This window comes from Ipomoea nil, unplaced genomic scaffold, assembly GCF_001879475.1.
Source record: "Ipomoea nil cultivar Tokyo-kokei standard unplaced genomic scaffold, Asagao_1.1 scaffold1436, whole genome shotgun sequence".
Classification (NCBI taxonomy): Eukaryota; Viridiplantae; Streptophyta; class Magnoliopsida; order Solanales; family Convolvulaceae; genus Ipomoea; species Ipomoea nil.
The window spans coordinates 526,202-543,254 of record NW_017617864.1 but is presented as its reverse complement, the minus strand read 5'-3'; the positions used below and the strand labels follow the sequence as shown (position 1 = coordinate 543,254).

Sequence of the window (17,053 nt, the reverse complement as noted above, 5' to 3'; positions counted from 1 at the left end):
CACACTGAATCTTTGCTTGTACTCCAATCAACAACATACATATTCTTTCATCTTTTTCCAGAGAGAACAATCTCATTTGTGAGCTCATTTTTTATTAGGCAATTATCTTTAGAAAATTCTACAAGATAGCCTTTATCACAAAATTGACTAGTGCTCAACAAATTAAAATTTAAGCCTTCAACGAAAGAAACATCTTCAATATTCAATCCATTTTTCTTGATTGTGCCAACTCCTTTTGTGATTCCATAATTTTGATTTCCTCCGAATATAACTTTTGGTCCATCGATTTCTTTGAAATTCACTAGATATGATTTATTTCTAGTCATGTGGCGTGAGCAACCACTATCGATGTACCAAACATCTTGCAAAAAAGATTAATTCACTTTAGGTACCCGTACTTGCTTGGGTCCTTTACTTTTAGTGATTTTAGGTAACCAAACCCACCTAGATCTTATTAAATTAAGATGAGGAGATTTATTACCATTAGAGATACGATAATCATAACTCACATTAATTAGAAAATATTTTTGGCGCCGGGTTTTGAAAATTATTTTTATATTTTGGCACCTGGGAAGAGAATGGTTGCTTTGGTCTATAAGAAGCATTACATCTATTACACAACCAATCCTTTTGAGTGGGATAAAATCTCCCAACTTTATTTCTTGAAAAGCTTCCCTCTTTTCTATGAAATCTTTTTGCACTTGACTCTTTGGCATATCTTTGCTTGAAGAATTTTTGTTGCTTCGCCGTGTAATTGAATTGTTTCGGCCTTTCAACATTCAACTTTGCTTTTGTTTGATAGCCAAGTCCTTGTCTCATCGTGCTATTCTGACTTTTAACAAATTTTACCACTTGAACTTTATTATTTAAAGTAGTAGTAGAATTAGTCAGATTTTGAGGGGTTTGAGAACATGTGGAATCATAACCGATTCCGGTTCTATCTCCTGATGGATTTTGCATGCTCACCATTTTATCTATTATTTTAGACGAATTAGTGAACGTAGCAACAGTAGATCTAAGATTATGGTCTTTAACCTCTCTTGCTTTACACTCTTCTTGAAGATGAATATTTTCATTCTTCAATTTACTCACTTCAAGTAAAGCACCTTGCAATTTTTTATTCATTTCTTCTTTTTCATGAATTAGAATATTATTGTGCTCATTGAGTTGAGGATGAGTGAGCATACTCTCTTGACATTCTCGCATTAGATTGTCAATAGATTCACGAGAAAAAGAAGAATTAACATAAGTAAAAGAATTAGATGTTACCTCTTCTTCCTCTGCTTCAAGAGCCATAAGACAATCTTCACTTGTACTCAACTCAATTGACTTGCATACTAGCGCCGTATCATCATCCGAACATGAACTTTCATCGCTTGATGATGAATCTTCCGAATCATCATTTTCGTTTGATTCGTTGTTAACGAGAGCTTTTCTTTTGTCGCACTTGAACCTTTTGCTTTCGGATTTGTTTGGCGTGGATTCAACATTTTTGCCTTGATACTTGCTAACGATCGGATACGGACAATTTATTTTAAAATGTCCGGGTTTGTGGCAATTGTAGCACAAATTGTTGTTTTCTTCGACTTTTTCTTCTTGCGGGGTGCGAGAGACGAATTTTCCACGAGCAGAATTTTTGTTGTCTCCTTTTCGCATAAACCTTCTAAACTTTTTGACAAAAAGAGCAAATTGTTCGTCAGTCACAAAATCAACATTATTTTCTACTGACCTGGAGGTTGACGGTTGTTCGGCCATTAGAGCAGCATTTCGAGCTTCATGAACGTCATCATCTTTGGCCTTCATTTCGAACTCATACGCTTTTAGATCACTAAATAATTTGTCTGTTGACAACATTCTTAGATCTCAATGATCGCGCATAGCCGTAACCTTCATATCCCATGCAGATGGTAAGCCTCGTAGGATTTTGAGATTAATTTCTTTTTGGCTAATATTTTTTCCAAGATCACTAATCTCTCCAAGAACTTTGATCATTCGAGCTTCCATGTCTGCAACGCTTTCATTTGAGAGCATTTTGAAATCTTTAAACTTCTTCATGGAGATTGTGAGCTTATTGTCTTTTTCTTGTTCATCTCCTTCGCCAATCTTGATGAGAGTTTCCCATATTTCTTTGGCAGTAGCACACTTTCGGATATTCGGAAATATTGTATCATCAACGGCTTTGAATAGAATATCCTTGGCAATATTGTCAAGATTATTCCGCGTTCTATCATTCGATGTCCATTCCGGTTTTGGCTTTTGTACGTACTGTGGAGCATCCGGGGATATAACAAACGCCGTATTGATTTTTAATATTTCTATAGGGCCAGTGGAAATAACTTCCCACATTTCATCGTGTAGAACCGATAAGTGTACCTGCATACGAACTTTCCAATCATCAAATTTATCAAGAGAGAATAATAGATTTTGAGCTAAATCTTTCTTCATCATCATCACGGGAGATATGAAACATTAATCCGATTCACACACTTTGTAGAATGGATCTATCTAGCAATCAGAAACGGTTGACCCAGTTAGGCACGTGCTTAGATAGCAAATTGGCCTAAATAGACAGCCTGCTTTGATGCCAATTGTTGGTCCCAAAAGAGGTAAGGTGAAAGTCTAGGGGGGGGGGGGGGGGGGGGAATAGACTTTCAAACTTTTTCGCACAGCACAACAATTGCTAAGCCAGAGATAAACCAAAACTCTTAACTAGATTGTTAGAGTATGGTGCACAGCGGAAATAAACAAACAAAAAGTGTGTGTGAGATTGTGTGAGCAGTATATCTCGTGTAGAGCAATTATGTAAAGAGCAGTAAGTAGAGAAAGCAGTAAAGAACACAAGACAATTATAGTGGTTCGCGAGGTGGTGTAATCCTCCTACTCTACTTGCTCTTATCTCCAAGAGCAATTCACTACATCTACCACTTCTTGGTTCCAAGATACAATGAATTTCCGTGATCTAGTGCTTTGATCACAAAGCCCGCACTAATCATGCCCAGTGACACCACACTGCTGCTTCGGGTTTCACATTGTCGCGCTACTATCCCAGGATTTCACGACTCCGCGTTACTTTCTCCCCGTCTTCCACACTCCGGTAGAAACGTATCCCGTGATCTAGTTCTTTGATCACAAAGCCCGCACTAATCACGCCCAGTGCCTCCGACACTGCTGCTTCGGATCTCACAGCTCCGTGTGACAATCCAGGATTTCACAGCTCCGTGATACTTTCCTCCCTTCTCTTGTTTTGCTCCAAAACAAGTGTTGTCTTGCTTCCAACTTCTAAGACTTTGTAGTTGATCTTCAATGATGCGCAGGTCTCTTTGATGAAGATTAACACTCTGGAATGATTTCTCTTGAAAGCTCTGAGTGTTTTCTCTCTTTGAGTGTATAAAGTAAAACACTTGATTTTTATGCTCTGCTTTGCTCTGTTTAAGAACTCTCATAATATTTCCTTTGAAGCTCTCTGAGTTCTTTTTCTTTTCTCACTTCTCACTTGAAGATTTTTGGTATGCTCTGTACCAAATGAGATTTTTGCTCTATGCTCTTTTAGCTCTTTGTTCGTGTTCTCTGCTCTATACTCTTCACGCTTCTTCAAGTCTTCATATCTTCATCATTTTATAGCTGGTAATGAGAATCTGTCCGTTGGAAAGAGACGCTCACATTTTTGAAATCTTATATCTTTTTGTCAGAGATCTTATCTTATCTTCTGCAGGGATGTCAGAAAGGATAAGGTAGCCGTTTGAGAGCTTGAACTTCATATGAATGGTTTCTCAAACTTCATCTGATATTCCTCTGGTTTTACGTTGAGTGGAAATATCTGGGTGTAGAACGGCTTCTCTGATTTGCTCTGAAGTGGTCCTTGTATCTTTGGGATTTAAAAATATTCTTCAATTTAATCACATACTAGTTAAACTAGTATTTTTCCTTGTGAGAATATTTTTACTGTAAGTTCATCTTCATCTTCTTCATTCTCACGTCTGGGTGTTCTCAGACTTCAAACTGGCTTTGAACTTCCTCCCAATTTGAATTTTTCCTTTGTAATTGACACCCAATTTCAATTGACTTGTAATTGGCACCCAATTTGAATTTCTCCATTGTAATTGGGAGACAATTTGAATTTCTCCATTGTAATTGGCTCCCAATTGACTAACTTGCAATTGGCTCCCAAACTTCTCCTGGTGCTTTGAATTATTGACTTTGACTTCGAAATTGCATCCCATACTACAACCTGGTGCTTTGAATTATTGACTTTGACTTCGAAATTGCATCCCATACTACAACCTCAATTGGCTCCCAATGGAGCCAATTTCAATTCTATATTGACTCCCATCTTGAATTGATTTTCATGTGAAACATATTTCAATTCTATATTGACTCCCATCTTGAATTGATTTTCATGTGAAACATTTCAATTGATTTCAATTCTACATTGGCTCCCATCTTGAATTGATTCTCATGTGAAACTTGCTCCCATCTTGAATTGATTCTCATGTGCTCCCATCTTGAATTAATTTTCATGTGAAACATTTCAATTGATTTCAATTCTACATTGGCTCCCAATTCAATGTGAAACATTTCAATTGATTTCAATTCTACATTGGCTCCCAATTCAACAAGTGCAATTGCTTCCCAAACTAGCGCCCAACTCCATCATATTTAATTAGATTTGGCTTCTCAAATTTTACCTTGTAAAATTGTTGATGGTAAGATTTGAACTTGAGTCATTTTGCATAACATATCAAGCATCATCCTCTTCGTCCATACAACTATTGATTAAATCTCCAATCTTCTTTGATGTACTCCTTTATTTCCATAGATGCTTGATCTCCAAGTCAATTTCATGCATTCTTCCCATCTTAATTTTCTTTCACGAAAATTCTTCTGGGATATTTCTTCGAATAGCTTTGACGTGAATATTGTATCATTCATCTTCTTCTTCAATTTGTCATTTTCTCCAGACAAATTCTTGATTTTAGGCTTTATATCTTCTTCTTCTTTTTAATGCATCTTCCTCTGTTTTTCTCTTTTCAAATTTAAATAATTTCCCGATCATGGTCTCAGACTTTACTAGACCTATGAAATAAAATTGGGGGATCTATGAATACATATTTGGCATATCAAGACCATTACACTTTATTCCTAACAATATTGTCTTCGGATCAACTCTACAGAAATATATTGATGACTTAGTGAAAGTCATGAAGGAAGAATTTGAAATGTCCATGGTTGATCAACTAACTTATTTTCTAGGACTTCAAGTTAAACAGAGTCTTGAAGGCTACTTTATCTCACATGAAAAGTATGCTAAGAATTTCGTCAAGATGTTCGATTTGGAATCATGCAAGACACCCAGGACTCCTATTTCCACCTCCACAAAGGTATCAAAAGATGATACTGGTCCATCAGTTGATAACACAGTCTATCAAAGTCTTATTGGAAGTCTACTTTATTTAATCGCCAGTCGACCAGATATAATGTTCAGTGTTGGGATGTGTGCAAGATATCAATCTGATCCCAAAGAGTCACATTTGATAGCTGCTAAACGGATCTTGAAATACATCAAGGGAACAATTCAATATGGGATATGGTATTCCAAGGACAGTGAACTCAATATGATTGCATACTGTGATGCTGATTGAGCAGGAAATATTGACGACAGAAAGAGTACATCAGGTGGATGCTTCTTTGTTGGTAAGAATTTAGTATCATGGCTAAGCAAGAAACAGAATTCAATCTCTCTAAGTACTGCAGAGGCAGAATATATAGCAGCTGGAGGATGTTGCACTCAGCTGGTCAGGATAAAGCAAATGCTTCTAGATTATGGTCTCACTCAAAGGACTATGACACTTTACTGTGACAATGTCAGTGCAATAAACATTTCAAAGAACCCAGTTCAACATTCCAGAACGAAGCATATTGATATAAGGCATCACTATATCATAGATTTGGTAGAATCAAAGGAGATAGAGTTGGAATATATTCAAACAGACAAGCAATTGGCTGACATACTGACTAAGCCTCTAGATGCAAATCGGTTAGAGATTCTCAGATCTGCTCTGGGAATCTGCAGGGTTGATTAGTAAGTCAGAATGATAATACGGAAGGAGAGTGTATGATGGTCTCAATCTCTGGTCAAAATTACATCTTTGACTTCCTTTTTAATCTCTCTTCTGTTTTTGTTAAGATAATATCATAACCTTGGTTACCAAAATTAATTTGCCCATTCAAAATTCAAATCTTCCGTTTAATCCCTAAAAAGGAGTTATACCGTTGCGTCAATCACATCACAGTTACATCCATTCTGACAACCACATTGAATAGTGTTCATCACCCTTGGGATTATATATTTCATCGGGTCAATATTGATAGGAGAAGAGTCCTAAACACCACTTTGCTCTCAGTTAATCTCTTACTGATTCTCTACCTAGGGTTTCTCTCTTCTCATTCCCAAATCTCACAACTATGGTGGATGCAGTGAGAAATATCATTATCAAGTTGGGAAGGAAAATCCATACACCAGAAACCGCAACGAAGCATGTGAAAACTCTCCTTCAACTCGCAATGAAGAAGAAGCTGAAACTGGACTCTGCTCTCCGCGACGAGATCATAGTCACGGTGATTTCAGACTACCCTGAGTTCTATGCAGACTGGCCGGACGATGATACAAGCGATCTTCTGGTGTTGGCCTCATAAGCGAGTGATGATGTTAGTCCTGCCTCTATTGCTGAACCTGAGGATGGGAACCGTGTTTGGGCTTTCCTCCAATATTTTGCCCAAAGAGCTCTGGAATTGGAAGAAGTCTCACGTCGACGGGTTGAAGCTCGACCTCTCTACCTTCAAGCTGCACAGGACGAAGCCAAACATCTTCTTGAGATTCTACGAAACAGGTCTAATACTTCTGAAACTCCTATTGAGATTTCCCCTGATAAGCCTGATCAGTTATTTTCTGATGATATTGAGTCTGCTCTGCCTATTGCACAATCTGATAATGAGAATGCTTTATTATCTGCGAAGTCCTCTTTGTCTGATGATCCACCCCGTTTATCTTCTGAAAAATATGAGTCTACAAAAGTTGTTCTTAACAGTGAGTCTGAAGAAAAAGTTACACAATCTGATAAGGTAGATAATTTGAGTATGGTTGTTTACTCTGTTGATGTTGAGCGATCTGCGATTTCTGTTGTTCTTGTATCTGATGCGGTTAAGTCCCCGATTGAAGTTTTTCTGGTTGATGATCCACCTAAGTTATCTGCTGAGATTGAAGCTGCAAAATCTACAAGCCCTCGTCCCTCTGATTCGATTGATGGAATTCCAGTTTATACATCCACTACCTTGGCTGAAAGTCTTGATCACATTCGACATTTTGCGGGTTTACCCTCAACTTCTGTACCTGAACCATACAGAGTTATTCATCCCGATGATCCTTCTGTGCAGATAGACAGTGACGATGAGAAAATTCTGGCTGAAGTGTATGGTCCACAAGCCCCATCGTCTGACCCCATTAGATCCCTTACAGTGGAAGAGACAACACACCCAGACTCCACTACATTCAAAATTAGAAAAGTCACCAAACTTCTTGCCTCTTCATCATTCTCCTGCCAGAGAAACAAGGAAATCCAAACGCAAAGGTGTCCCAGAAAGAGTGGCTGTGGAAACCGGTGATGATAATATTAACACTGTTCAACCAGAGAAAAGACGAAGATCAGCTGAGTCTGTGAAGGCTGAAAGTGACCCACCTGTCCAACAAGTGTTTAAAACTTTGAGATCGTCAGTCAAGAATAAGGCCCCTGCAACTGTTTCCACCACTGCTACTAGAAAAATGAAAGCTACAACAAGGTCAAGAGGAAGGAGTGTCACTCCTGATGTCCAAACTGCTTCTGACAGTCCTGACACCACCATTTACAAGCCATAGTTTGTTTCTGCTACAGCTCAAGGCAAGTGGTTTACTATGGTGAGATGAGAGCTTATAGTTCAGAGATCGGTTGATGAGAATCAGTTGAATTCTGTCTGTGATATTTTACCCCTGCTGAGTGAGGTCGGCCTTCTGAAGACTGTTACATCTATTTGTCCCTACTCGAAGCTATTGACCTACGAGTTTTACTGCAATCTGAATGAGGAAATTGACAACCTTACTGGAACACGATGCCAGCAAAATTTTATCAGAGGACAGTGGTATGTGTTCGGCCCGGACATGATCAATGACTACTATGGGTTGAAGGCTGTTGACGAAGAAGACAATACCGATTGGGATTTGGTTGCAAGGACTCTCACTGGTGGTCAAACTCCAGTATGGCCTAGAGATGATATTGACACTCTGTCTAGCTCAAAGCTTACCTCCAAATATGTTATCCTGCACCGTATTGCACTGCACAATTGGCTCCCCTCTGCACATTTTCATACTGTTGGGAAGCAATTGGCTACTCTCTTGTTCCGAATTGGCACCAAAATGTCCATTGATCTGGGGAAGTGGATCTTCTATCATTTTCTCACCCTGATTCATCCGAGGGAACAGAAGGTAAGACTGCCTTATCCTAATCTCATCTTTGGAGTTCTGACATCGCAGGGCCTAGTACCAATGCCAAGTGAGATTATTACTCCAACTCTACTCTATACTGTTGATCCGCGACTCTTGATTGGCAAGCATATCCGAGATGTTACATCTGTTAATGCTTTTCCATCATCTGACGCTGACACTACTATTGAGGACTCGCCACATGCAAAGAATGTTCAGTTGTCCCTACGTCTGAAGGCTCGGGTGTCTGAGCTAGAGACTGTTAATGGAATTATCACGAATCAGCTCAATGCAGTCCGCACTAAACTTGCGACTGTTCTGCTTCGATTAAGCTTAACTGAGTCTGCTACTGCTGAGAATGTGAAGTCTGATAGTGAAGGTCCATCGAATGCTTAATAGTGCATTTGTCTATCTTTGGCAAAAAGGGGGAGTGCCTAAACTCAGGGGGAGTTTTTGTTGTGATTGTGACTGTTAGTATCTTCTGGCCCTGTCTGGGCGTGGTTTTGTGATGGCCCCGTGTTGTGTGAAGAGTGTTACTTGTTTTTGTCCAGCACGGCTTGTGTGCTGTTATTTCTTTTATGGGTTGTATTTCAGACTTATTCCCTTTATGCGACAGTTATAAGTTATTCTCTTTTATATCTCTAGCTAAACGTTTGGTACTTAGTCGAGTTGTTTTGCCAAATAATAGCCAAAGGGGGAGTTTGTTAGTGTTTTTATTTTGTCCAAAAACCCCAACATATAATTGGCAATATTATTATGGAAAACTAAGATAGGGTTTAGCTTGGTGTCTGTTTACTCTTAGAGAAGACTGATTGATCAGGTTCATCAACAGACGCACTGACACTGACGATCTGATAAAGGGAGATGTTTCCAAAATGCTGAACGCGGTTTGAGAAGATAGTTTTGGAAAGAATATCAGCGGATCTGTTTTGGAAGGTATGGACCGAATCTTTAAGATTGCATTCTTCAAAAATTGTCCTACCATCTACAATCAAAGATATTTTTGGAGAGTGTTCTTACCAAGGAAGTATAAGTATCCTCATTCGGTCAAGAATTAGGGTTACGAGTTTAAGAAGACAAAAACACTCCATGCTACACAGAAACCCATATCTTTGATTATCATGTCTCTTCTCAAGAAAGTAAGTTCTTGGTGATTATGATGAAGAACTTGAGAAGAATTAACGTTGCTTAAACGAAAGGACGCGAAGATCACTCAGTTGTGGGAACAACGTGGGACTGCGTCATTGAAGCGGACTGCATCAGAGTTAGCTCTCCAATTGAAGGGATTTCATTGGACTTCTGTATGCGTGGCTCTCCGACTTCAACAATCCACTATACCTTTGTAGACTGGGTACATACCTTGTGTGGGGAACTTGGGTGAGATTGTTGTTTCTCTACCTTTGTACATTGGATTATGAGTTAGTGGATTCGACGCCTCGGTGATCGTCCCCTAGATGTAGATACACACTGTATCGAACTGGGTAAACATCGTATGTGCGGTTTTATTATCTGCTCTAGTTTCCCTCACTAAACTAATCTGCAATGTAACTAACTAATTGACAATTCACGTCTCTGAATCAGTCAGTCCAGTACATCAGTCGATTATCTCTAACAATAATCTTAAACTGGGGAAATGCAAAATTACAATACAGATTAATAAACTTACTCACATATAAACTATTTTATAAAGTCTATTAAAATCTTAGGGAAAATGGCGCTTTTTCCCCCCTGAATTATTCAAGTGGCTGTTTTTCCCCCTTAAATGTTAAATGGACATATTTACCCATAAAATAAATATTTCATTTATTTTTATTCCCCAATCCATAATTTGGTTCAAACCAAATAGACACTGTAGCAACCAAACCAAAATATTCCAATTACAATTTAGAATCGAAACCCGATATTTAGAGTTTATTAAAATAGCGAACCGGAACGGCCGATTCACGTTCCGAACTGAAAAAATAAAATACATTTATTGTTGAATTTAGACTATTTTAAAATTAAAAAAATACATTTTTAAAATATAGACGGTTCAAAATCGCGAATAAGATCCAGAACTGTCGGTTCATGGTTCAGGATCCAGTTTTTTTTATTCATAATTTTAATAAGCTGAAATCCAAATATTAGGTTCTAGATATTGTTAGAAAAAATGCTTGTTTCCTATAATACATTTGAAATACAACAAAAATACAGAAGACAACAGGGAACAAAAACTGGATCATTTGATATCTTCAGGCGTGTAATCGCTTTCCTATAGGCTTTAAATCTCCCTCTACAAAAGCAACAAGGTTCAAAATTTAATCTTATAGGATACAAGAAGATGATGAATTCTAAAGTTGCTTTGTTTAAAAAATATATCTCAAAAAAGAATTGTTAATTTTGTGAAGCAATTCATAACTTTGCAATGAAGGTAATGATAGTTTTTCTCCAAACCTCTTCTTGAGGTCATTCCAGATTCCATAAGCTGTATCAATCCACAATACACTCCGAGCAATGGTTGGAGATAGGGTACGCACAATCCAAGATCCAACAATATTGTTGCATCTTTCCCAGGCAAGGTACATTTCCATATTGTTTGTGCTATGTTTTGTAATGGTTCCATTAACAAAAGCAACTTTGTTTTTGCAGGATAGAGCCATGGTCATGGCTCTAGTCCAGGGATGGTAATTTGAGGCATCTAACTGGAAGGAAACCAACTCTAGGGTTTGATTCTCGTTTATGTGTAGAAAGTAGGGATTCGAATGAGCTTGAGGATCAAAAGTTACCTATACGGCATTAGGTGTAGATGACGATGCGAAAGCAGTAGGGATTGTGTTTCCAGAGGTCGGATTTGCTACTGGATTTGTCATCACATTGTCCACTGGTGTCGATCGATCTCCGATCGTTAGCCATGACTCCATTGAAGAAGGTTGAGCGAGCTCCTATTCTTTATGCTCTGATACCATTTCACAGAGCAAAACAAAAGAGGGAAATGAAACTACAATTTCTCATTAGAAACTAAAGAATGGTTCACCAGTAGCCTTTATACAATAGAGGGAAAAGGGAAAAGAAGAAAAGCTCATAAGCTCTAACAGCTTTAACAGAAATAACATAAACAACAGTAAACAGCCAAAGGTAGGGAAGAATAGGATGGTGACAAGTGTCAATATCCTATTCTCCTAAGAAAACATTGGGATAGCAGCCTCTTATCTTTAATTCAAACACGAAGATATATTATTCTGTTAGGAATATAGCGGAATAATGCGGAAGCGAATAATTGAAAACTGAGAATTATAGAAGTTAAATAATAAGAAAAATATATAAATGGCTAAATTATGAAATTAATGAATTGGGAATATGTATGTGTATATATATATATATATATATATATATATATATATATATATATATATATATATATATATATATTAATCTCTCAAAAAACTTGAAACACAAAAATCAAGCATTTTCTATTTTTAAAAAGTGGAAAATACTTGTTGACACTCGGACAGGGAAAAAAGTCAAGAAGCTCAGGACAGACAATGGCTTGGAGTTCTGTGAGTCAGATTTCAATGACTTCTGTGCGGCAAATGGAATTGCCAAGCACAAGACCTTGCCTGGTAAACCCCAGCAAAATGGTATTACCGAACGTATGAACAGGACTCTGTTAGAGAAAGCTCGTTGTATGCTCTCTAATGCTAGGTTATGGAAACGGCGTGATTTTTGAGCTGAGGCCGTTTTGTCTGCTTGCTATCTAGTGAATAGATCTCTACATTCATCCCTTGATTTCAAAATCCGGAGGAAGTTTGGTCAGGTAATCCTATTGACTGCTCTAACTTAAGAGTTTTTGGATGTCCTGCATATGCTCATTCCAGTACGGGTAAATTGAACCCGAGAGCTGTCAAATGCATTTTCCTTGGTTATGCTTTTGAGTCAGAAAGGTATCTTCTATGGTCTCCTGATTCTCAAAAAATCATTCTGAGTCGAGATATCACTTCTGATGAAAATGCACTACTTTCTTTTGGAAAAATCCCCAGTACAGGTGAGACGAGTACTGGTTAGAATGTGGAGTTTGAGTTCAGGCCTATAGATAGTATTACTACCACTGAATCTACTAGCAACGCACCTCTCGTCGAGCCACAACGAGAGTATTCCATTTCTAAGGATCGACCTAGGAGGACAATTAACAAACCTGCTAGGTATGCTAATGATGATAAAACCAACTTGGTTGCTTATGCTCTTTCAGTCTCATAGAAAGTTGATGGTGATCCATCCCTCTATTCTGAGGCTCTACCTATTGCTAAGTTCAAGCATTGTTAGAGTTTAGCCGACTGTTCCAGTTGTTAATTCGCATAGTGTATTTGATCTAAGGTGGAGATTGCTAGAATGTGACTCAAATTACATGAAGACCACTCATCATGCATCGTTTTCTCCGTTGCCGCATGTCACCCCACATAGCATTGCACGTTCTTCGACTTTAGCTAATCCTCCTTACAGTTGCCGCTTTTCTCTTTTTTTTTTTTAGTGTATAAATAGCTTGCATTTCGTTGTATTCAATCGTACATCAATCTCCATTCATCATCACCTCATTTCAATTCTATCTCTATTTAATTTCAATTCTTCTTACGTGTTTATATCTATCTATATCTATATATATATATATATATATATATATATATATATATATATATATATATATAAAAGCATACGTAATGAAGCTGTGAAACTTGTTGGATATACAGATAGTGATTGGGCTAGAGATATTGAGACCAGAAAAAAGCACATCAGTGTATGCCTTCTATCTTGGTTCAGCTATATTTTCTTGGTCTTCAATGAAGCAGCAGATTGTAGCACTTTCAACCACAGTAGTAGAATATATTGCAGTAGCAAACTGTGTTACTCAAGCAGTTTGGCTGAGGAGAATTTTGGAGTTCTTACAACACAAGCAGAAAGCACCTACAACTATTTTTTTGTGACAACAAGTCAGCAATTTCGTTGTCCAAAAATCTAGTCTTTCATGGTCGCAGCAAACACATTGATATCAAGTATCACAAAATCAAAGAATTGGTTGCTGAAAAGCAAATCAACATTGAGTATTGTTCGAGTAAATGTCAAGTTGCAGATATCTTTACGATGTCGTTGAAGACAGAGACATTTTTCAAATTGAAGAAGGAAATTGGGATGACCAATATATCCAACTTAGTTTAAAGGAGACAATGTTATAATAATAATAATAATAATAATAATAATAATAATAATAATAATAATAATAATATTATTATTATTATTATTATAAATAAATTGTTAAACCAAGTAAATGGGGTTTGAATGTGGCAAGTGGCAACGTGTAGATTGTAGTGGATTTTAGCAGTACGTGAGAAGTACAGCATGGAGCATTAATTCCTTAATCTTATCATTTTAGTTATTTCTCTTTGTTATAAATAGTGTGCAGCACACAAGCATTTCAAGTGCACATTATCATTTCTTATTTCTCTCTTTCTCTCTTCTCAATTATATATATATATATATATATATATATATATATATATATATATATATATATATATATATATATATATATATATATATATATATATATATATATATATATATAGTGAAAGGTTCCCGTGCGGTTGGATGCTTTCCGTGCGGATGTGCGATGGATTAATATGCGTGAGATTTGTACTCAATGTGCGTGAGTGTTGTGCTTAATGTGCCTGAGATTTGTACTTAATGTGCGTGAATGTGTAAAATGCAGCAGAAAATATTGATGTCAGCTTCTTCCCCATCCCCAGTAGCCATTTGCCTCCTCCCTAATGATGATGATGCGGAGGCGGGCTATGGTGGTTAAGAATTATGGGAATAATACAACAGAAATCCACACTTAGCTGATGTGCAAATTTTACTGTGTGTGCGTCATTTATATAAACATTCAACTGCACTGAAGGTAGCTGATAATCCAGAATCCATGGCCAAATTGAAGGAAGAAGTAACAAGAAGCTTGGGCGTTAATGTGCGTGAGTTTCTGTTCTGCTTCCTTCTGAGCTCGTAATTCTGAAATACTCACGCACATTAAGCACAAATCTCACGGACATTAAACACAATACTCAAGCTCATTAAGTACAAAACTCACGCACATTAAGTACAAAACTCACGCATATTAACATGACGCACATTAAGTACAAATTTTACGCACATTAAGTATAAACCTCACGCACATTAATCCACCGCACATCCGCACGGGAAGCCACAAATGCACCTGATCCATTCCCTATATATATATATATATATATATATATATATATATATATATATATATATATATATATATATATATATATAATTGCACTCAGGTGCGAATGAAGCTCCCAGGAAGGAATATGCGAACCAATCAGCGCGCGACACGTGTCCAGATCTAATGGATTAAAAAAAACGCGGTGGCCCATTTTCGTAAATAATTGAACATCGAAGTGCAAGTAAAATGTATTATAGGTGCAAGTAAAATTTACACTGAGCATCAATACGAAGTGCACCTATAGTTATAAGTAGTTGCATCTATAGTTATAAGTAGTTGCACCTGTAGGTATAAGTAGTTGCACCTATTGTTACAAGTAGGTGCACCCAAGTGAATGAATGGTTGCGAGAAGTGAATGTTAACAAGACAAAATTACATGCACTTATAGGTGAAAGTAGGTGCACCTATAGTTATAAGTAGTTGCACAGATAGTTATAAGTAGGTGCACCCAGGTGAATGAATGGGTGCGGGAAGTGAATGCATGTTAAAAAGACAAAATTACATGCACTTATAGGTGAAAGTGGGTGCACCTATAGTTATAAGTAGTTGCACCTATAGTTATAAGTAGGTGCACCTAGGTGAATGAATGGTTGCGGGAAGTGAATGTTAACAAGGCAAAATTAATTGCATATATAGGTGAAAGTAGATGCACTTGTAAGTGATTTTACTTGCACTTCGATGTTCAATTATTTACGAAAATGCCACCAAGTTTTTTTTAATCTAATAGATCTAAACACGTGTCGCGCGCTGATTCGTTCTCATATTCCCTCCTGGGTACTTATTTGCACCTGAGTGCATCCCTATATATATATATATATATATATATATATATATATATATATATATATAGGGAAAGGTTCATGTGCGGATATAGTTTCCCGTGTGGTTGTGCGGTTAGATCTGAGCCGTTGATCAAATTTAGATCAACGGCTCAAAGTAATGAAAATTTAAAAAAAAAAAAAAAGAAAAAAGAAAAACGCGCGCGTGTCTGGAAGAAAGAAGCATAAGCTAAAAATAGCGCACCTTAAGTGTTAGATCTTAAGAACAAACTCACGCACATTAAGTACAAAACACATACACATTAAGCACAACCTCACGCACATTAAGCACAAAACTCATGCACTTTAAATATTAACTCACAGACTTTAAGTTTCAACAACTATTGACATTAAGCACAAACTCACGCACATTAAGTACAAAACCCACGCACATTAAGCACAACCTTACGCACATTAAGCACAAAACCCACGCACTTTAAGTATTAACTCACAGACCTTAAGTTTCAACAACTACTGACATTAATCACTAACCTCACACACATTAAGCACAAACCATTTGCACATTAAGTACAAACTTCACTCACATTAAGAACAAATATTCTCACGCACCTTAAGCACAAAAGTCCACACTTTAAGTTTTAACAACTACTCACGTTAAGCACAACCCCACGCACATTAAGCACAAAACTCACGAACCTTACGCATCTTATATACAAAACTCACGCACATTAATCACTGATCAGCTCACCTTAATTTTGACCTAGATGCAAAAATTAAAAAATTGCCATCGCGTTTTTTTTATAAATTTTGGCAATCTTGGACGTTGATTTAAGCGAGATGAATGGCCCAGATTAAACTGCACAACCGCACCTGGGCATCGTAACCGCACCAGAACCTAATTCTATATATATATATATATATATATATATATATATATATATATATATATATATATATATATATATATATATATATATATATATATATATATATATATATATAGGGATGCACTCAGGTGCGAATAAGTGCCCAAAAAGGAATATGTGAACGAATCAGCACGCGACACGTGTCCAGATCTAATAGCTTAGAAAAACGCGGTGGCATTTTCGTATATAATTGAATATCGATGTGCAAGTAAAATCACTTACAAGTACACCTACTTTCACCTATAAGTGCATGTAATTTTGCCTTGTTAACATTCACTTCCCGCAAACATTCATGCACCTGGATGCACCTACTTATAACTATAGGTGCAACTATTTATAACTATAGGTGCAACTACTTATAACTATAGGTGCACCTATTTTCAACTATAAGTGCATGTAATTTTGCCTTGTTAGCATTCATTGATCTGAGTTCAGCGGGTAGTAATACCCTTGAAAACCACCTGCAACATTCATGCACCTAGGTGCAACTACTTATAACTATATGTGCAACTACTTATAACTATAGGTGCACTTAGTATTGATTTACTTGCGCATATAATACATT

General features: G+C 37.1%; 1 protein-coding gene across 1 annotated transcript; it reads left to right on the top strand.

Annotated features, from left to right (window-relative positions):
- The first annotated feature begins 5,198 nt into the window (after positions 1 to 5,198).
- LOC109188558 (uncharacterized mitochondrial protein AtMg00810-like) lies at positions 5,199 to 5,639 on the top strand. Its single transcript, XM_019339203.1, has one exon. It carries the CDS (start codon positions 5,199 to 5,201, stop codon positions 5,637 to 5,639), a length of 441 nt encoding a protein of 146 aa, XP_019194748.1.
- Positions 5,640 to 17,053: the final 11,414 nt, after the last annotated feature.

Bases quoted from the DNA above. Each gene is read 5' to 3' on its own strand.
- LOC109188558 (XM_019339203.1), top strand. From the start codon at position 5,199: ATGAAGGAAGAATTTGAAATGTCCATGGTTGATCAACTAACTTATTTT.